This window comes from Euphorbia lathyris, chromosome 7 (assembly GCF_963576675.1).
Source record: "Euphorbia lathyris chromosome 7, ddEupLath1.1, whole genome shotgun sequence".
NCBI lineage: Eukaryota > Viridiplantae > Streptophyta > Magnoliopsida > Malpighiales > Euphorbiaceae > Euphorbia > Euphorbia lathyris.
This window is the reverse complement of record NC_088916.1, coordinates 53,548,238-53,572,217: the sequence shown is the minus strand read 5'-3', so window position 1 is coordinate 53,572,217 and position 23,980 is coordinate 53,548,238. Positions and strand designations below refer to the sequence as shown.

At 35.1% G+C, this 23,980-nt stretch overlaps 1 protein-coding gene across 1 annotated transcript; it reads left to right on the top strand.

Moving 5' to 3' along the window:
• Positions 1 to 19,650: 19,650 nt before the first annotated feature.
• Positions 19,651 to 21,344, top strand: LOC136200738 (serine/threonine-protein phosphatase 7 long form homolog). Its single transcript, XM_065991167.1, has 3 exons — positions 19,651 to 20,541; positions 20,632 to 21,042; positions 21,147 to 21,344. The coding sequence occupies exons 1-3, from the start codon at positions 19,849 to 19,851 to the stop codon at positions 21,273 to 21,275; spliced, it is 1,233 nt and encodes a 410-aa protein (XP_065847239.1). The 5' UTR covers positions 19,651 to 19,848; the 3' UTR covers positions 21,276 to 21,344.
• Positions 21,345 to 23,980: the final 2,636 nt, after the last annotated feature.

Genomic DNA, 23,980 nt, shown 5'->3' with positions numbered 1-23,980 from the left:
ATCTATTCGTATAAAAATGTATAAAAAATAAAAAATGCAATCCATATCGGTGTTTGTATACTTACAAATCTAGTAAAGTCCTTAAAGAACTTCCTTGTATACTATATTTGCGGCATAATATCTGCAAAATTATCATCGCAAAATCAATTGAAATTAATATTTAATTTCAAACTGAATTAAATTATAAAACTATATTTCAAATATCTCACCAGTTAGAACAAAATGGTTTTCACATCTATCAATAAGCTTGTTAAAAGTAACAAACTCAAACTTTTAGAGAGCAATTTTGCAATCAATCTCATCCACTTGTGTTACTTTAGTTATTAGAAGAAACACAATCTTATGTTCATTAGAAATAGGCCTGTAGTTTTGCGAAGCTGGTATAATTTTGAAGTTCTCAATAACATGATTTTTGCCTTCATGTAATTTGCTTCAAAATTTATAAATTTGAGCTTTACGGATACTTCCATGAATGGTGCCACCCTATTTTGCAACAAAAAATTATATCAATGGATTTTCAAATGAAAAAAAAAATATCACATGAATATACTCTACGTCCAAATGTATACCTTTACAAATTCTTTACATCCACTCACATTTAACCTGTGCATTAACTCATCATCAAATTATTAATATTATTTTATTAATATTCATCCACTCAACTCGATTTTTCTTAGATGTAATATTTAATTTTAATTATAATTTAATTCAATTTTTGTTTAACATAGATTGTAATTCTTTTATATCGTAAATATAATATTTAATTTTAATTGTAGTTTAATTCAATTTTTGGTTTTTCATTATATTCTAATATATTTCTTAATTAATCTCCTATTTTATTATTATTTCACAGAATTTCAATATTTTCATCTCGTAATATCTCATCAAGACATTCGATCAATTTGTTCTTCATTCTTTCACTGTATAGAATATGAGCCATACTCGCAGATATCACTTATTTGACTTCATTAATATTTTCTAATAATTATATATTCTTGAATTTTGTAAGTAAGAAAAACAAACAAAAGAATTGGAAAAAAAAATGAATGGACGAAAAAGATAGTTAGGAGAGAACCATCTTCCTCTCGGTTTTTTTTTTTTTTTTTGAAAATAAGAGAAATGTCGAGACATAAGCGTATAAAGAGGAGAGTGAAAATATTTTTTGCCCATTAATTAAACATTTTATTTTTTCTTAATGAAGTATTAAGTCCATAAATTAATTTTAGTTAAATAGAATTAAATCGCAATTGTAACCACTCAGTACAAAAAAAAACGTTTTATAATTAATATGTGTAATTAATTATATTAATTAGAATCATTATGCTCAACATTTGAGAATTTGAAGAGATTCAAATAATAATATTTTCTTAATTAATATTTTTCAATAATTTGTCCTATGATCATATTTCATTTTCATCTGTTAAAAACTCTTGAAATACTAACAATTTTATACGAACCATAATATAATAGTTAAAAATTAAATAAGCCAATGTTGCAAAAATAATTATCCCAATATCCATAATTAATGTACATTTTTAGGATTTTGAGTATCAAAATTTATTTTTATTTACCTTGATTTTGAATTCGTATCTAGCATAATCCACATTCTTCAAGAATAAACATCTTATCAATCGTATTAGACGCTTACAATCTTCTTGTCTAGAAAATTGGGAAAAAAATAACTTCTTGATAATAATAATAATAATAATAATAATAATAATAATAATAATATAACATAATTTATATTGAAATAAACTTCATTGTAAGTATAATATTTCAATATGTCTTTAATATTTTATTTAATATGTCTCAAACTAAAAAATACAATCCATATCAATTAGCTAAACTCAAACTAAAAAAATGCGTGGATTTCAACATGTTCCGAATTAGAAAAATTAACCTAACTTCAATTAAAACTAAAAATTGAGTTCATAAAAAGCTGAAAATCTAAATTTTAGTTAGAGTTAACAATCAAAACGATAACACCTAGGAACATATACTAAAAAAGAATGCAAATATATAAAATCTTTATTTTAGTCATTTTGAAAAATAAATAAATAAAAAAAGAAAATATGGATAAGATAGCGAGAGGTATGGAATCTGGATAACGACGGAAATGGAATTTCATCTCTCAAAGATGAAACTATAACAACAATTGTTTAATAAAAATAAAACAATAGCACAATTGAGAAAGCCAAAAATTGAGTTCATATAAAGCCGAAAATCTAAATTTTAGTTGAGAGTTAGCAATCGAAACGATAACACCTAGCAACATATACTAAAAAAGAATACAAATTTACAAAATCTTTATTTTAGTCATTTTGAAAAAAAAAATAATAAAAAAGAAAACATCGATAAGGTAGCGAGAGGTATGGAACCTGGGTAACGACAGAAATGGAATTTCATCTCTGAAAAACGAAACTATAACAACTATTGTTTAATAAAAAAACAACACAATTGAGAACAAAAATAACTACAATATATGGAAAAAAATCGAATAATTACCTTGAGAAACATAAGAATTTCTTGTAATTTTTGACACTTTTATGTTTTTCGGTTTTAGTTGTTCATGCATCTTCTATTTCTGTCGGATTTCTTCAATTGAAGCTACCAGTTTGGAAAAAAAAAGACAAATAAAAAAGAAAATATTGATAAGATAGCGAGAGGTATAGAACCTGGGTAACAACAGAAATGAATCTGAAAGATGAAATTATAACAACTATTGTTTAATAAAAATAAAACAACAACATAATTGAGAACAAAATAACTACAACATGTGAAAAAAAAAATTGAATATTTACCTTCAGAAATATAATACTATCTATCGTGACCAATGAATATAATGGTGGAATACTATCTATCATGCTTTATATAGAAGTTTATTTGTGACTTTTGGATTTCCTTTGCTTTGTGTTTTTTCATCTTCCCGTAACTCTTGCTTTCTTTTATTATTTTAATTAATAGGCTAGTAATTATTTAATATATTATAAATATAAATTTGTTATTTTTAATTAATTAAATATTTATTTTTAATTAATTAAATATTTTTAATCTGATTTTTTACTACATTGACAACTCATCAAAAAGACCTCTAAAACACTTCTTATCATTTCTCTCTGCTTCCGTAATTATATTTGTTTAATAAAAAAAACAACACAATTGAGAACAAAAATAACTACAACATATGAAAAAAAATCGAATAATTACCTTGAGAAACATAAGAATTTCTTGTAATTTTTGACACTTTTGTGTTTTCCGGTTTTAGTTGTTCATGCATCTTCTATTTCTGTCGGATTTCTTCAATTGAAGCTACCAGTTTGGAAAAAAAAAAGATAAATAAAAAAGAAAACATGGATAAGATAGCGAGAGGTATAGAACCTGGGTAACAACAGAAATGAATCTGAAAGATGAAACTATAACAACTATTGTTTAATAAAAATAAAACAACAACATAATTGAGAACAAAATAACTACAACATGTGAAAAAAAATCGAATATTTACCTTCAGAAATGTAATACTATCTATCGTGACCAATGAATATAATGGTGGAATACTATCTATCATGCTTTATATAGAAGTTTATTTGTGACTTTTGGATTTCCTTTGCTTTGTGTTTTTTCATCTTCCCGTAACTCTTGCTTTCTTTTATTATTTTAATTAATAGGCTAGTAATTATTTAATATATTATAAATATAAATTTGTTATTTTTAATTAATTAAATATTTATTTTTAATTAATTAAATATTTATTTTTAATTAATTAAATATTTTTAATCTGATTTTTTACTACGTTGACAACTCATCAAAAAGACCTCTAAAACACTTCTTATCATTTCTCTCTGCTTCCGTAATTATATTTGTTTAATAAAAAAACAACACAATTGAGAACAAAATTAACTACAACATATGAAAAAAAAATCGAATAATTACCTTGAGAAACATAAGAATTTCTTGTAATTTTTGACACTTTTGTGTTTTCCGGTTTTAGTTGTTCATGCATCTTCTATTTCTGTCGGATTTCTTCAATTGAAGCTACTAGTTTGGAAAAAAAAAAGACAAATAAAAAAGAAAACATGGATAAGATAGCGAGAGGTATAGAACCTGGGTAACAACAGAAATGAATTTGAAAGATGAAACTATAACAACTATTGTTTAATAAAAATAAAACAACAACATAATTGAGAACAAAATAACTACAACATGTGAAAAAAAATCGAATATTTACCTTCAGAAATATAATACTATCTATCGTGACCAATGAATATAATGGTGGAATACTATCTATCATGCTTTATATAGAAGTTTATTTGTGACTTTTGGATTTCCTTTGCTTTGTGTTTTTTCATCTTCCCGTAACTCTTGCTTTCTTTTATTATTTTAATTAATAGGCTAGTAATTATTTAATATATTATAAATATAAATTTGTTATTTTTAATTAATTAAATATTTATTTTTAATTAATTAAATATTTATTTTTAATTAATTAAATATTTTTAATCTGATTTTTTACTACGTTGACAACTCATCAAAAAGACCTCTAAAACACTTCTGATCATTTCTCTCTGCTTCCGTAATTATATATAGTATAGATTAAATATCGTCGAATCATGTAACTTGTATGGTTTACTATTTGACGCATGAACTTATTAGTATCAATTAAATATGTATAATGATGAATTATTAATAGAAAAAAAATAAAATGTGCAAAATAAAAAATTATTAATAGAAAAAAGAAATAATAATAATGAATTATTAATCCCGGGGTAGTGTGTTTTGGTTGTTGTTTGTTGTTTTTTCCCTTTCCTATAAAAAAAATAGAAAAAAAAAAACAAAATGTGCAGAATAAGGAATTATTAATAGAAATTTTGGGATGTAGTAGGAGGTCATGTTACTGAAGCTTGTTTGTTATGGTTAAATTCTGGAGTGTTGCCTGATGGGATTCATGAAACTAATATTGTATTAATCCCTAAGAAATCAAAACCTAAGATGATTTCTGACTTGAGACCAATAGCTCTTTGTAATGTGATCTACAAAATTGTTTCTAAAGTCTTAGCTAATCGGTTAAAGAAAGTCCTTCATGTTTTTATATCTCCATCCCAGAGTGCCTTTATCCCTGGCAGACTAATCACTGATAATGTTATGCTGGCATTTGAGGTGAATCATTATCTCCATCAGAGGACTAGAAGGGTTTCAAGTGGTATGGCTGCTCTTAAGCTTGATATGTCTAAAGCATATGACAGGGTGGAATGGAGATTTCTTCAGGAGATGTTATTGAAACTTGGTTTCCCATCAAGCTTTGTTAACCTATTAATGCAGTGCGTTACAAAGGTTAAATATAGGGTTGTCCATGGGAAGCATGTAGTGGGCCCTATTGTTCCACAGAGGGGACTCCGTCAAGGGGATCCACTGTCACCATATCTTTTTATTATCTGTGCGGAGGGTCTCTCTCTCTACTTATCTCGGCTGGAGTCAGAGGGTCGGATCCAAGGCTGTGTTGTTGCGGACCAAGCGCCAGCAATCTCTCATCTGTTCTTCGCTGATGATAGTTACTTCTTCTTTGGAGCCAATCGATCAGAAGCTTCAGCAATTAAACAAGCTCTAAATGACTATGAGTGTGCTTCTGGACAGAAAATAAATTTATCAAAATCCTCTATAACTTTCAGTCGAAACTGTCCAGATGGTGGGTGTGCAGAAATTAGTAATATCTTGGGCATTTCCACTGTAGCCATCCCGGATAAGTATCTGGGTCTACCTTCGGTGGTAGGAAGGAATAGGTCACAGATTTTTGGCTTTGCTGAGGACATGGTGCGGTCTAGATTAAAGAGTTGGAAAGCCAGGTTTCTATCAAGAGCAGGAAAGGAGATTATGATCAAATCTGTTGTGTAGGTGCTTCCTACTTATGCTATGAGTCTCTTCCTATTTCCTATGAATATCTGTGATGATCTTGAAAAGTTGATGAATTCTTTTTGGTGGGGATCGGATAGTTCAGGTAAAGGTAGTTTACACTGGAAATCGTGGGATAAGTTGTGCTGCCCTAAAAAATTTGGTGGAATGGGGTTCAGAAAGTTGCATAATTTCAACTTAGCTTTATTGGCGAAACAAGGTTGGCGACTTAGCTCAAATCCTGAGTCTCTTGTGGCACGAGTTTTTAAAGCTCTTTATTATCCGAATAGCTCTTTTCTTGATGCATCGTTATCTGATGGGCCTAGCTTTATCTGGCGTAGTATTATGGGTGCTCAAGAGTTGATAAAGTCAGGTATTCGCAGGTTTGTAGGGGCGGGTGGTGAGGTCCGGATTTGGGATGACCCGTGGCTCCCTGACGATCATTTCCCATATATTGAAAGTGAAAAATTGGATGGTTTAGGGGTGGAAGTGGCGGCTGATCTTATGGAGGAGGGTCGGCGGTCATGGGATGTTGGGTTAGTTTCGGGCATTTTTGTCCCTCGGGATGCAGAACTTATTCTCTGTATCCCCTTATCTAATCGGATTGATCATGATGGGTGGTACTGGAAGGATGACCGACGGGGCAACTATACAGTTAAAAGTGGGTACCGAAAGCTTATGGCTGGATTTGGAACAAATTGGTTCAGTAATTCTCCAGTTTGGAATAAAGTTTGGAATCTTAAAGTGCCCCCTAAAGTTAAGAACCTTCTTTGGCGGGTTCTTGCTAGCTGTTTCCCTTCTAAAGTCGCGCTGAAAGCCCGGAGGGTTCCTATCTCAGATTTATGTGAGCTCTGTCATGGGGCGGTGGAAGATTCTTATCATATTTTTCTCAAATGTAATATGGCTCGAGCTATTTGGACTCTCTCGCCTATTGGGGATGTGGGAACCCAATTTCATAACATTTTTTATTATTGGGGCTGGATCTTTTCTAAACCGGTGGAGCTTGTTGAGCTTGTAGCGGTTTTATGGTGGATTATTTGGTGTTATAGAAACGACATTGTGTGGAATCGAAAGGATTCACACGCCTCGATCCTGTACCATTCGTCCGGTTCCTTTCTACAGGAATGGAAGAAAGCGCAGGCATTGGTTTCTCCTTCAGGCTGTCCGGCTGTGCCAAGTCCGACGGTGTGGCAGCGTCCTCCAACAGGCTTTCTAAAACTAAATGTGGATGGTGCGTCATTTGCGAACGAGAATGTGGCTGGGTTTGGGTGTATCGTTCGGGATGAGTTGGGCCGATTTGTTGCAGCTAAAAATGGTATATTGCAGAATTACCATGATGCATCGTTCATTGATGCGCTATCGGTCCGTGAAGCTCTCAGTTGGATCAAAGAACGCGGATGGAAGGATGTAATCATTGAATCAGATTCTTTGATCGTGGTACAGTCTATTGCCCGCCCGTTAGAGGTTTCATCTCCTTTTAACGTCTTAGCCAATGATTGTCATTTTTCATTGAACGAGCTTTTTAATTGCTCTATTCGATTTGTCTGTCGTTCTACAAACTCTGTTGCTCATTTGTTAGCTAGAAGTAGTATTTTACCTTTACATCGGGGTGAGTGGTTTTCTGTACCCCCTGATTTTATTTGTAATATGCTTCTTCTTGATTCTTAATATATGCTTCTTTGGTTGTCAAAAAAAATAGAAAAAAATGAAATATATATAATAATGAATTATTAAGAAAGTAGAAATTCTCGCTTTTGACGAGCCTTCCCCTTCCCTTCACCTGTCATCGTCGTCCCTTTCGTGTTGATTCTTCTCAGTGGAATCAAGCTCCTCCCACCCAGAATAAACCGCAACAGCCATCCCTTACTCCCACCCAGAAAAAACCGTAACATCCAACCCTTTGCTTCTCTCCCCGATTTCAACCACCCGAGCCCTAAAAACCTAAATTACAGCCACCGCCTTCCCCTATTCGACCGGTGACAGGCCGCTGGACCTCTCCACCATTACCCTCCCTTTATTCAACCATCCACATCAATAAAACCCCCCTCCCAATTTGCATAAACCGATTTCACCAATTTTGCTTAATTGTTTCCCCAGCAGGTGTCTGATATTTCCCCAAACCAATTGCTGCCTTGCTCTAATGGAAAACATCACTAATATGAGTGTTTTACTTACATTGGAGGAAGAAACGAGAGTGGGATTAGTCATCCAGCAGGATGAATATAAGGTCCAAGCTCGCCCAAAGTCCTGGAGTTTCGTTGGCTCTTTTCTCACAGATCGCCCGATAAAGAGCTCTTTTATGAAAACAACGCTAGCTGATGTCTGGAGCCCATCGAAAGGGATATTCATTGAAGACCTGGGGCCTAATTTGTTCCACTTTGAATTCTATCATCCATGGGAAAGATATATAGTGGTTCAGGGAGGGTCGTGGACGTTTGAACAACACTTGCTCCTGCTAAAGAAATTGGATGAAAACCAAAACCCCATGGATATGTGCTTATCCCATACTGACTTCTGGTTACAGGTGTATGATCTTCCAATTGGGTTCATAGTCTGAAAAGGTAGCTGCCAGTATTGGTAATTTTGTAAGAACCTTTGTGGAATCCGATCCGAATAATTTTACAGGGGTTGCCAGAACTTATCTTCGGATAAGAGTCTCTGTTAATGTCCTCGTTCCGCTTAAAAGGAAGATGCAGATTAGTATTCCAGGTGGTACAGTCTATTGGATTAACTTCAAATATGAGAGACTCCCAACATTCTGCTTTGTTTGTGGGCACATAGGGCATGCAGATAAGTTTTATCAAGCTCTCCTACAAGTAGCTGATCCCGAAAAAAGTTGAGAGAGCATATGGACCTTGGCTCAGGGCCCCTACCCGACGGTCCCAAGCTCAACCACAATCTGAATTCCTATTACACCGACCGCTTCAGGCTCTTCCTCAGTCGGGCAACACAAACACAGCAGGCTTCCAAAGTGGTACTATATCTGGGGTAAAGGAGGTCTGCATTCTGAAGATTGCTATAGTAGTCCCGCCAGGCTTTAAAACAAAGGATAAAGGGACAGCAGGAAGGGTGGGAAAGGTAAATAATATATGGGAAGGACCTATGCTGTCAGGTAATATTGCTCAGACTCTAGAGGAAATCGGGATTGAGATAATAGATCCAAAACGGAAGCGTACAACACAACAGTTAGAAGAGTCACTAAATCAGCAGAGTGGGTTCATGGATGTTGAGGATAATGGCATACAGGGACAGGAGACAGTCGCAAAACAAAATATTGAAGCAAGTCGTGGTAGCCCGGCTTGCAAGGAGGTATGAGTACGTTATCTTGGAACTGCTGAGGTATCGGGAACGCTCGGACAGTTCTATAATTAGTAGATTTTGCAATCAATCTATGGCCCGACTTTATCTTCCTGATGGAGGTCAAGTGCAATCGTACCAAGGTAGAAGCTATAAAAAAGAAGCTTGCTTTCCAAGGCCTCTTTTTTGTTGACCCTATAAATAATGGTGGTGGGTTAGCTCTTCTCTAGAGAACAGCCAACTCAGTTCAGTTGTTGGATTATTCTTCTAACTACATTGACTTCAAGGTCACTTTACTAGGTTTGTCGAAGTATCGATTAACCGGTTTCTATAGCTACCCCGAGAGAACTCGTCAGGCAGATTCTTGGCATCTTCTCAGAAGCCTGGGGGCTATCAATTCTGATCCTTGGGTTATTATTGGGGACTCTAATGACATGCTCTCTCATTCAGAAAAATGTGGAGGGAACAGGCATCCTCCAAATTTAATTAGGGGATTCAGTGAAGCTGTTTTGGATTGTGGTTTGTCCGAAGTTAGTATGAAGGGGTACCCGTTCACTTGGGAGAGGGGACGCAGCTCAGTTTACCCTATTGAAGAAAAGCTGGACCGTGCATTAGCAAATGTCAGTTGGTTCTCTATGTTTAGTTCGGCTTCGGTAAGTAATGAAGACGCCCAATGTAGTGATCACACATTATTATTCTTAACTCTTAACAATGCTTCTATCTCCTTGAACCGTCATTTTCGGTTTGAAAATGCATGGATAAATGAGACGGACTGTACGGATCAGATCACCACGGCCTAGTGGAGCCCAGTAGATGGGGGTCTTCTGTGTAAACAGTGGAAGTGTGGAGAAATTCTTGAAGCTTGGGGGAACAATGTCAGAAACAGATTTAAGAGAGAGATTCACAGCTGCAGGTCGAAAATCAAAAGGCTCAAATCTAAAATAGACGTACAGGCTCGTCAGGCTTGTCAAACAGCACGGAATAAGGCTTTATGGCTTTTGATTGGTAGAAGTAAGGCTTTATGGCTTAGTTCTGGGGATCATAATTCCAAGTTTTTTCATTCAGCTGCTAATAACAGGAGGAAAAAGAACGTAATTCACAAATTGCAAGATGAAGCAGGCAATTGGGTTGACTGGCAATCTAGGCTACCATCTCTCATATCAGGTTACTTTAATGATATTTTCTCATCTTCTGGTTGTCATTCTTCTCCTATTATTGATCATGTCCATGCCAAAATCTCGCCTGAGATAAATGCAGAACTGCTTCAACCTTATACTGAGGATGAAATAATAAAAAGGCAATCTTCTCAATGCACCCTGATAAAAGCCCTGGGCCTAATGGCTTTAACCTATGCTTCTATCAACATTATTGGGGCTTAGTTGGTCCGGATGTGGTTTAGTCATGTATACATTGGCTGAATGAAGGGGTATTTCCAGATGATATTCATGACACAAATATTGTGTTAATACCAAAGAAGACAGTACATGTAAAAGTGCATGACCTTCGACCAATTGCACTGTGTAATATGGTGTACAAGATCCTGGCCAAGACAGTAGCAAACAGATTAAAAAAGGTACTTGAGCTAATTATATCCCCAACACAGAGTGCCTTCATCCCGGGTCGGTTGATCATTGACAATGTTATGCTAGCATTTGAAGTGAACCATTTTCTTGAACACAAGACACACGGACGACAATGGTATGTTTCTCTCAAACTTGATATGGCTAAGGCATACGATCGAGTAGAATGGACATTCTTAAGACAAATGATGCAAAAGTTAGTCTTTGATGACATGTGGCTCTGGTTATGCAGTAATATTATCCACGATAATTACTCGATTGGTCCTATTATCCCACAACGGGGTCTCTAACAGGGAGATCCAATCTCCCCATATCTATTTTTGATATGTGCAGAGGGTTTATCAGCATCATTGCAAGCTCTAGACAATCAAGGTCAGATTATTGGATGTCATGTAGTCAGGACAGCTCCTCCGATTTCCCATCTCTTTTTCGCAGACGACAATTATTTATTCTTTAAAGCTTCTAGAGAGGAGAGTTTAGCAGTTCAGCAGTGTTTACTCCAGTATGAAGCTGCTTCGGGGAAAAAAGTGAATTTCTCCAAATCATCAATATCATTCAGCAGAAATTGTAGTGCTGATATACGCTCTACCTTGAGTACTCTATTCGGGATTCCACTAGGGTTGGGCATGGCTAAATACTTAGGACTCCAGACTATGACAGGAAGGAATAAATCATAAGTTTTTCAATATATAGCTAACAAAGTTAAAGCCAGAGTCACTAGCTGGAAATCAAAGCTCCTATCTCGGGCCGATAAAGAGGTACTACTGAAATACATCATTCAAGCATTACCATCTTATACTATGAGTCTATTCCTCCTACCCCAGTTGCTATGTTCAGATTTAGAGAGGATGATGAATTCCTTCTGGTGGGGTTCGTCTACTTCAGAGGGAAGAGGCCTTCACTGGAAATCGTGGGATAAGCTGTGTATTCCGAAGCAGGACAGAGGGATGGGGTTCTGAAAGCTACATCTTTTCAATTTAGCACTGCTTGCTAAACAAGCCTGGAGGCTCCTAACCCACCCAGAATCACTAGTAGCTCGAGTATACAAAGCTAAATATTATCCTTCCTCTTCCTTCCTTGAAGCGAAATTGGGTAATAAGCCTAGCTTTATATGGAGAAGTATCCATGCTGCACAATCTTTGATAGCTTCAGGTGCAAGGCGGGTTATTGGTACAGGTGAATTAATTAACATTTGGGAAGACCCATGGCTTCCGGATCCTGAAAATCCTTTTGTTGTCAGTAATCATTTCTCGGATCTTGATAGTGAGACGGTACGAAGCCTCTAAAGAGATATCGAAGAATGGGATGAAGAGCTAATAAGTGGCATTTTGTGGATAGAGATGCAAACCTCATTCGGATTATCCCACTGTGCATGCGTTCAGTCCCGGACTCATGGGAATGGTCCTTGGGTAAGCGTGGAAGATTTTGCGTCAAGAGCTCGTACAAACGCCTCTGGAATGATCAATTTGGTACTAGCCTGACAGCGGAATAAAACGAAGTAAATTGGGGGTCGGTATGGGCTCTCAAAGTTCCTCCAAAAGTGAAGAACCTGTTGTGGCGGACACTGGCTGGTTGCCTCCCGTCGCTGAAAGCGCTGGCAGCCCGAATGGTTCTAATTATTAATTGTTGTCCGATGTGTGAGGAAGCAGAAGAGGATGAGTTTCACGCTCTCATTAACTGAAGACAAGCTCGCCATCTATGGGGTCTGACGCCTCTTTCTGTACTTGGCAATAGATGTGCAACGTTCAAACACTTCTGGGCGGAGCTGCTTGAACATTATCCGGAGGAAGCGGACAGTGCAGCGATTTGTTGTTGGTTCTTGTGGATCAATCGAAATAATAAAGTATGGAACCATCAGGTTATGACGCCAACTGCTCTCTTCACATCTGTAATGCAATTCTTCATAAGTTGGAAAGCTGCACAAACACGGCAGCAAGGAGCCAGAAGCCCGAGGCCGGTCAGCAGTCAGAAATGGTGCAAGCCTCCTCTTGGTATGTCTAAATGAAATTTTGATGGGGATGTCTTCTCTAGCTTGGGAATTGTTGGGTACAGATTTGTGCTGCAGGGCAGTGTAGGAGACTTCCAAGTTGCGGGTAATGGAGTCATTCACTATAATCTGGATCTGATTCTGGTTGAGGCAATCTCGTGTCAGGAAGCGCTGAATTGGCTTAAAGAGTCCGGAAATCAGAACGTGTTAATTGAATCGGATTCCCAACTACTAGTGTATGCTATCCAGCGAGAAATTAGTGGCAATTCGACTCTCGATCTCATAATTGAAGACTGCAAACACCTAATCAAGGAAATTGCCACTGTGTCTATTTCATTTATTCGTAAAACAGCAAATTGTGTTGCTCATTCTTTAGCCCGTGTAATTACAACTGACACTATTAGGAAGGTCTGGCTTTTAGAGCCTCCCCCCATGTGTATGTTCTACTCTTGCTTCTGATTCTTAATAAAACTTCTTACCATTTCTCAAAAAAAAAATCCAAAAACATGCTCCAATTTCTTATTTATTTAATTCCTCTATATTTTTGTAATCTATATATTATATAATATAAAACAGTAACGATAGAGCTGGGGTGTCACTTCCTCCTCTTTTACTGATAAAAAACATAATATAATATATAATATATTAATTTTAATTATATTATTATATTTATTTATAAAAAAGATTAGTTTATCCGTACTATATCTAAGAGTTTTACAGAATTTAAATTAATCCCTAAAATCTTTCTAATTCTCTGCATATCTATCTATATATAATATAAAACAATAACGATGGAGCTGATGTGTCACTTTCTCCTTTTTTACGGATAAACAATATAATAAAAAATATAATATATTAACTTTAGTTATATTATTATATTTATTTATAAAAAGATTATTTTATCCGTACTATATCTAAGAGTTCTACAGAATTTAAATTAATCCCTAAAATCTCTCTAATTCTCTGCATATCTATATCTAAAAGTTATACATAATTTAAATTAATCCCTAAAATCTCTTTAATTCTCTACATATCTATATATAATATAAAACAGTAACGATGGAGCTGAGGTGTCACTTCCTCCTTTTTACCGATAAAACATATAATAAAAAATATAATCTATATATATAATATAAAACAGTAACGATGGAGCTGAGGTGTCACTTCCTCCTTTTTTACTGATAAAACATATAATAAAAAATATAATATATTAATTTTAGTTATATTATATTATTATATTTATTTATAAAAAGATTATTTTATCCGTACTATATCTATGAGTTCTACAGAATTTAAATTAATCCCTAAAATCTCTCTAATTCTTTGTATATCTATATCTAAAAGTTCTACATAATTTAAATTAATCCCTAAAATCTCTCTAATTCTCTGCATATCTATATTCTATATATAATATAAAACAGTAACGATGGAGCTGAGGTGTCACTTCCTCCTTTTTTACTGATAAAAAATATAATATAAAATATAATATATTAACTTTAGTTATATTATTATATTTATTTATAAAAAGATTATTTTATCCGTACTATATATAAGAGTTCTATAGAATTTAAATTTATACCTAAAATCTCTCTAATTCTCTGCATATCTATATATTCTATATATAATATAAAACAGTAACGAATGAGCTGAGGTGTCACTTCCTCCTTTTTTACTGATAAAAAATATAATATAATATATTAACTTTAGTTATATTATTATATTTATTTATAAAAAGATTATTTTATCCGTACTATATATAAGAGTTCTATAGAATTTAAATTAATCCCTAAAATCTCTCTAATTCTCTGCATATCTATATATTCTATATATAATATAAAACAGTAACGAATGAGCTGAGGTGTTACTTCTTCTTTTTTTACTGATAAAAATATAATATAAAATAGTAACGATGGAGCTGAGTTGTCACTTCCTCCTTTTTTACTGATAAAAAACATAATATAATATATAATATATTAATTTTAATTATATTATTATATTTATTTATAAAAAAATTATTTTATCCGTACTATATCCAAGAGTTCTACAGAATTTAAATTAATCCCTAAAATCTCTCTAATTCTCTGCATATCTATATCTAAAAATTCTACATAATTTAAATTAATCCCTAAAATCTCTCTAATTCTCTGCATATCTATATTCTATATATAATATAAAACAGTAACGATGGAGCTGAGGTGTCACTTCCTCCTTTTTTACTGATAAAAAATATAATATAAAATATAATATATTAACTTTAGTTATATTATTATATTTATTTATAAAAAGATTATTTTATCCGTACTATATATAAGAGTTCTATAGAATTTAAATTAATCCCTAAAATCTCTCTAATTCTATGCATATCTATATATTCTATATATAATATAAAACAGTAACGAATGAGCTGAGGTGTCACTTCCTCCTTTTTTACTGATAAAAAATATAATATAAAATATAATATATTAACTTTAGTTATATTATTATATTTATTTATAAAAAGATTATTTTATCCGTACTATATATAAGAGTTCTATAGAATTTAAATTAATCCCTAAAATCTCTCTAATTCTCTGCATATATATATATTCTATATATAATATAAAACAGTAACGAATGAGCTGAGGTGTCACTTTTTCTTTTTTTACTGATAAAAATATAATATAAAATCTATATATAATATAAAACAGTAACGATGGAGCTGAGTTGTCACTTCCTCCTTTTTTACTGATAAAAAACATAATATAATATATAATATATTAATTTTAATTATATTATTATATTTATTTATAAAAAGATTATTTTATCCGTACTATATCCAAGAGTTCTACAGAATTTAAATTAATCCCTAAAATCTCTCTAATTCTCTGCATATCTATATCTAAAAGTTCTACATAATTTAAATTAATCCCTAAAATCTCTTTAATTCTCTACATATCTATATATATATATATATAATATAAAACAGTAACGATGGAGCTAAGGTGTCACTTCCTCCTTTTTTACTGATAAAAAATATAATAAAAAATATAATATATTAACTTTAGTTATATTATTATATTTATTTATAAAAAGATTATTTTATCCGTACTATATCTATAAGTTCTACAGAATTTAAATTAATCCCTAAAATCTCTCTAATTCTCTGCATATCTATATATAATATAAAACAGTAACGATGGAGCTGAGGTGTCACTTTCTCTTTTTTTACTGATAAAAAATATAATATAAAATATAATATATTAACTTTAGTTATATTATTATATTTATTTATAAAAAGATTATTTTATCCGTACTATATATAAGAGTTCTATAGAATTTAAATTAATCCCTAAAATTTCTCTAATTCTCTGCATATCTATATATTCTATATATAATATAAAACAGTAACGAATGAGCTGAGGTGTCACTTCTTCTTTTTTTACTGATAAAAATATAATATAAAATATAGTATGTTAACTTTAGTTATATTATTATATTTATTTATAAAAAGATTATTTTATTCGTACTATATCTAAGAGTTCTATAGAATTTAAATGAATCACTAAAATCTCTCTAATTCTCTGTATATCTATATCTAAAATTTCTACATAATTTAAATTAATCCCTAAAATCTTTCTAATTCTCTGCATATCTATATATTATATAATATAAAATAGTAACGATGGAGCTGATGTGTCACTTCCTCCTTTTTTACTGATAAAAAACATAATATAATATATAATATATTAATTTTAGTTATATTATTACATTTATCTATAAAAAAGATTATTTAAGGTAAATGTGAAAATAAAATAATAATATTTAATTTATATAGCACCTTTATACCATTAATTGTAATTATTAGATTATATTTTTTGTTAATATTTATATGGTAAGATGAATCCGTGCATCGCACGGGTCAAAAACTAGTTTATGTTTTAAAATGTTAAGGACGGTGTTCTAAATAATGTTACATATGTTCTAAACTTTATAATTTGTGTTCTAAAAATTAAGTATAATGTTTTAAAAAATCAGTAAATATCTGGATCATTTTTGCACAGGAATTTTCACATGCACCTTAATGAACAAGTGAATTTGCTCATTCACCGTTAGATCTAGGCTTATTAAATTTAAGCTTCTAGATGCTTTGAATCTCCACCTTAGGATTCTAATAAGCCTAGATCTAATGGTGAATGAGCAAATTCTACATGCTCATTAAGGTGCATGTGATCAAAACTATATTTTTGCATTTGTTCTATAATATAATTTAGGTCTAATGCTTCTTCAGCCCCCTTAACTTGTTCAAATTAGTCATTTTACCCCTCCAACTCATTGAGTGTCCTATTTACCTCCTTAACTTCATAAAAATGGTATTTCTCACCCCTTAACTTGTCCAACTTGGTCATTTTACCCCTCCTCAACTCATCGAATGTCCTATTTACCCTCTTAACTTCATAAAAATGATATTTCTCACCTTTTATGATCCTGTTTATCCCCTTAACTACATTAAAGTGATATTTCTTACCCCTTTACAGTGTCAAATTAATAGGACTTATTCAAATGAGTTTGAAAATATTTTTTTTTTAATATCAACTTTTTTATTTTATTTTAATTTGATAATTATATTGATACTTCGTGTGTTTATTACAATAATATTGTATTATAATAATTAGATAATCAAATTTAACTAGCCAAAAAAGTTGAAAAGAGAAAGAATTAATAAAATATACAAATAACAAGAACATTAATATAAACAAGTTAAAAACATTATATGTATGGATAAGGTGCCAAAATAGGTCTATGGTTTTTGGGGAAGTATCAATTAGGTTCCACGTACAAAATAACACCAATATAGGTCTAACATTAAAAAAAGTATCAATTTAGGTATCGATAACGGATTGTAAGGGGTGAGAAATACCACTTTTGTGGAGTTAAGGGGGTAAATGGACAAGTTGAGGGGGTGAGAAATACCACTTTTATGGAGTTAAGGGGGTAAATATGACATTCGATTAGTTGAGGGGGTAAAATGACCAATTTGGACAAGTTAATGGGACTGGAGGAGTATTAGGTTTATAATTTATAACTCATGTTCAACATAACGCATGTTCTAAAAAAAACATAATATATGTTCTAAACTTTATAGTTTGTGTTCCAAAAATTAAAATATATAATTAACGTATGTTCTAAAAAATATGTCGTATGTTCTAAACTTCATAGTTCGTGTTCTAAAAGTTAAAATATAGGGATAAGGTACCAAAATAGGCCTAAGGTTTTAGGGGAAGTACCAATTTAGGCTCAACGTTCAAAATAGCACCAATATAGGCTTAACGTTTACAATATAATATCAATTTAGGCTTAACGTTTACAATATAGCATCAATTTAGGCCTCACATACAAAATGGCACCAATATAAGCTTAACGTAAAAATAATACGAATTTAAGCTTAACGTTTTACAAAATATATACAACTTAAGCTAAACGTCATAATTAAATTAATCATATTATATTCTTTCCCTATTAACTTTATATTTTATCTTTTTATTTAGTTCTATATTCTTATTTATTATAATACAATTAATTAGTATTTTTGTCCATTAAAATCTTCTATTCGTTTTTCATAAATGATTCCATGACTATTAAATTTCATTGCTCATGTAATATATGCAAACTAAAAGTAATTGAATATCCATAATATTTCGAACACTGACATGTATCAATATTATTTTAAGTGGGCGACTATATACCGCACTAAAATTCCGGTTCACCGCCCTGTATTGACCTTTTTGCCCTTCTCATTATTTCAAACATAAGTTTTGAAATTCCAAATCCTCTCAACATCTTTTCCATTCTAAAAAAAACCGACCAAAAACGAGATGGCACGAAGAGGAGGCATCGGCAAAGGATACATGGGTATTACGGTAAGTATTTCCATAAAAAAAATTATCAAAATCGTGAGTAATCGGGCCGAAATTCGGGATTAAAATCCCAGAATTTCGCCTAGGCGGGCGCCGGAATCCATCTCCGCCTACGGTGGAACGCATGAACTATGCGTTCCACCGTAGTTGGAGATGCATAGTGTCGAGCGATCCACCTTAGGGTGGATCGCACGGCGCACGCGCTCCACCGTAAGGCGGAGCGCGCGGCGCATGCGATCCACCTTAGGGTGGATCGCTCGACGTACGCGTTCCACTTAAGGTGGAACGCGTACAACGCATGCGCTCCACCTTATGGTGGGGCGCATGCGCCACCCGTTTGGTCTAAGGGCCAAACATTTGCGGCGCACTGGTCGGCCCTAAGGCCGACTGGTGCGCCGCACCCGTTTGGCCCTTAGGGCAGGTGGTGTAAACCACCCGCCCAGGCCAAAAAGGGGCAAATTTTGAATTTTTGTAAAAAAAAATTGCACGGACCGGGCGTAGGCAAACCCGAACGTATAGAAAAAAAAATTATGTTAAATTGAATATACCTTATAAATAAATAATATTACAGGATAAGGAGGGAGCTGACCCTAGACGCACGTCTTCACGTCCTGTTACTGCATCTGCTCGGCGGGACCGGGAGGAGCAGCAGCGGTTTATGGCGGACGCCCGGAGGGCACATGCTGCACAGGCGGAGCGTGCTGAGGGACGGGATGAGGCGGCTGGTATAGACATGGATGGGGATGCTTCTATGCATCATCCTAGTGCTGATACTATCCCCATAGATCGTGGCGTTGTGACGAGGGGTCGAGACGGACGATTTTCTTCTACCGCAACATCTTCTTCTGGTAAGAGAAATTAAAAAATGTGTTTATTTGTATTTGTGTTAATCGTGATTATTGAAAAATATACTAAAAAATTAATGTCTACCGTTTGCTGTAATTTCAGGTAGCAGCAAGCGATCGAGGAGTGTAGAGGATGACTGGGTTGTGAAGGACCCCGTCCCGGGGGTCCATTTGATGGTGCTGTGATCCCGAGCTTTTTGGGACATATTGCATGTGCTATATGGGCCGGTCAGGACAGGGGCGTCCTTAGGTGTCATACCAGATCAGGGTATTGCACGAAGCTGAGATTATGGTACAGTGGTTCTTCCCGGACGATTCAGTCGCGTATCGAGTCATCTGGCTTGTTCCATTTACCTGGTATTATGCACAGTCACATAGATGCTGCACTGATCACAGCATTTGTTGAGCGGTGGCAGCCAGACACGTCATCATTTCACATGCCATTTGGCGAGATGACCATTTTGATGCATGATGTGTGGGAGATATTGCGCATCCCCGTAGATGGTGCCATGGTGACTGCTGATGCGACTGTTGATGAGCTTAAGGAGTGCGTGATGGATTTGTTTGGGGCGACTCGGGTTGAGTTAGATGCCCGTCATTATGCTTCTGGTGGTATACGAGCCGCTTCCGTCATGGAGCGCTGTGGAGGTGATCGGATTCCTGAGACCCAGGCTATAGCTTGGACGTGGCTGATGCTCGGTTCCACCTTGTTCGTAGACAAGAGTGGTGACCGCATCCGACCTTCTTGTCTGTTAGAGGTGCAGGACTCGGCGGCTGGAGCCGTTGGACTTTCTTGGGGATCAGCTGCACTAGCATATCTATACCGTCATCTTGGTATTGCTACCAGAGGAGATTGCGGGCAGATGACGGGTTGTATGACATTGCTCCAGTCCTGGATTTACGAGTATTTTCCTTGCTTCAGGCCACATCGAGAGGCAGTTACAGTTGACCCGGATCTTCCTAGGGCTTCGTTGTGGCCATCTATATCGATGGAGAAGAGCGATGAGCGGTTGAGAGCATTTCGTGCCCGGCTTGATGTGTTGACAGCAGATGAGGTATACTTGCTTTATAATTATAAATACTATTCAATTAAAACAAATTTGTGTATTACTTGTATGTGTTAATGTAATTTTATACATCTGTAGGTCATGTGGATGCCGTATGGCCCTGATGCCATTACTGAGACCCCGAGGACTCTATATTCTGGATGGATACGGTATCGGGATGTGATCGAGCCGTACATGCCGGGGCGATGCCTTCGACAGCTTGGACATGTGCAGACCATTCCTAGACCGATATTGCAGCCTTCTAAGGCTGTTCGCCCATGGACCAGTTTGAAGTATCGTGTAGAGGTGCCAGCTGTGATGGTGCAGGGTATTTGGGACTCTTTTCCCCAGTCGTCCGTCCTTATACTGTCTGTATTCACTCCAGCACATACTCCATCAGATTGTGAGGATCAGTACATGCATTGGTACACCCGTCACTCACACCCTCGTCTACTTCCGGAGATTGTTGCACCCGGACCGGCTGTTTATACTCGCTCGAACAGTGAGATTGTAAGTTATTTTTGGTTTTCTTGACTGGTCTAGTAATGTGAAATGATATTTACTGAAATGTGAAATGATATTAACCTTGTTTTTTGTTCCTTACTTTTTTACAGTGGGTTAGTCGATTATCTGGCTGGGGTGAAACTGTGCTGGATCACATGAGTCATCTGGACGAGGATGCTGCGATTGTATATAGGCAGTCGTTAGAGGAGATTATGGATGCTTGGCATTTGGCCAAGTGAGTTATGACTGTATTTTGTAGTATTTTAGTACTATTTTGACAGAATTTGGTGGATTGATATTTTAGTACTTTTTTGTGGTAACATTACAGAACCATACAAAATTCATCACAATTCACCTGTAACATTACAGAACCACACATAATTCATCAGAATTCACCTGTAACATTATAGAATATCAACCACTAATATCCCCTAAGTTGGGCCAATCTGGTCCACTGTGTCACCCTATCCTGATAGAAGCGCTCCCATCCTACAACGCTTTGGCCTCGGTGCACAAACCACCAGTGTACTATAGGGGGCACCGGAAAGTTAGGCGATAAATTTAAACGTATGTAGTGCTGGCAGTGATTCCCTAAATGAGCTATACAAATCTCACGTGATGGTCTTGTAGCAGTCGATGCGGCATACAATGGTAAGATAGTACCACACAACGCTAATGTGTCCCCACCTGAGAAGCCAAATAACATGATAGCAGAATTGTACATGGTAGCAACCGGCCACAAGTCATCCCAAACGATCATCCAATAATCCGGCGTACAACCTGCACCGTCCCAACTTACTCTACGAAGAGCTGCATCAACAGTATCAACAAACACTCTTTGATACAAACAACGGTTAGCAATTACTTCATTTCGAATGTGATGCCTAACTGTCTGCCACGCTTCTTCGTCACCAAAAATGTAAGTTGCTACCGTACGGAAACCACAATTTCCATCACCTACAACATCGTAGTATGATTCGATGTATGGTTTAATTATGCCAACTATTTTATCGGAATGTACGAATTCAGAACCATGATACGTTTTTCCATCTGCATTCATGTATATTAGTGTAAAACAACTCTATATTGCAAAACAGTTATAAAAAAAAGTTAGGTTTATCAGATATAATTTACCTGATGAGGCAGCATTATGTACCGAGGATGACGAGCTAATTCTGCCACTTCTACCATGACTCCTAGATGAACTAGTAGAACGAGCCCGTCCACGACGAGTTTCATTATATTCCCAAGAACTCGGCATACGTTTTGTGGATTTGCTCACCTTAGGTCGCCCCCGCACGTTAATTTTGACATCGGGTTCGGTGTACTGAGCTTGATCAGGGTGTAGTTGATCATGGATAAACATTGAAATATTACGCATTACGGATGGGTCGGCTTTAGAGACTTGGTCCACTAAGGACTTAAAATATCGCTGCTCCTCGTTCAGATCATTACGCCCGTCATTTTCATCAGTGTGACCATGATTGATTAAAAGTGTTCTCCAAAACACGTGAACACTCTCAGAACTGATCATTTGTTCCAGATCACAAGCTCGTTTCAGTTCACATGCACATGGTATCTTATGCGATGTTCTCAATACACAACCGCAACGCACGTACACTTCATGGCTCAACCCTCTCATACGCTCTAACTCTTGATTCAACAACTGCAGACAATAATGAGAGACTTTGAATACAAGTTGGCTTAATGGGCGTCCGGTGAAAGTGACTGATTGACGAAGCCGCGACTGTTCAAGCATGTACCTGATACGAAGACAAAATTATTATTAGTTAGTGAAATGATACAACCCTAAATGCAAATTCCAAAATCGCAGTAGAAGAAATTGCAAATACCTTATATTGGTTGCTTGTGATTCAATCTGCTTGTGAACCTTCTGCCATACCGTGTCAAGGGACCCAGTTGCCGTATTGAGCCATTGCTTTAGACTAGCATGTTCGCTCTCCACTCGACAAGTAGTTGTGTTACCAAAATGTAGGAACTCCTTTATCCAAGCAACAACAAACTTCTCCTTATGCACCAACCACGTCTCCTCAACATACGAGATAACTCCTTTGAACCTGCTCATCTTTTCCTTCATCATCATAAGATTGGTCTCGTACTCCTCAATGGTTAATGATTCTAATATTGTTCTCCATTTGCCATTCTTGAATTTAGAGGCAAGGCCTTTATCTCCAATGATTCTATACACACGATCTTCCACATCCTTATTAATATGCCAAGTGCATAGCAAGTGCGCTGCTTGTGGAAAAACTTCTTGTATCGGCTTTAATAACCCAAGCTCCCTGTCACTAACAACAACGGTCGGGTTAAGATCATCCCCAAGCAAAATCTTCAGCCTTTGCAAAATCCAACGATAGCTCCCTTCGGTCTCGTCTTTAACAATAGCATACGCTATCTTGAAGTTATTATTGCATGGCGTCATCCCAACAATCTCAACAAACGGCATTTTGTACTTGTTTGTTTTGTACGTTGAATCAATGCCGATGTACCAGTGGTAAGTCCTGAACATATCAACTGACTCTGGATGTGCCATGAACAGATGCGTTATCACACCTGAATCAGCCTGTGTGTAATTGACATATTTGTTCTCCACAGCAATATGGTAGAATTGACTAGCCAGGTCTCTACCTTCAAACGCGTCCCTCCTCATTTTGTCCCTGTAATTATATATGTGTTTAATTACTGAGTTGTCCTCTGGGTGTTTTTCTTTAACTGCTGCTAAAATAGCACAAGGCTTTGCTTGAGCTGAAGACATATCACGCACAATTTGTTTAGATGCGATACTGAGTCCGCTCATTTGCCGACTTCCCTCTGGATACATACGCATTGTATGGTTATGCATTCCAGTTAACCCAGCCTTAGCCTTTATCCCCCATCCCGAAAGGTCTGCATATTGATAGACTTTAATCTGAAATTTACATCG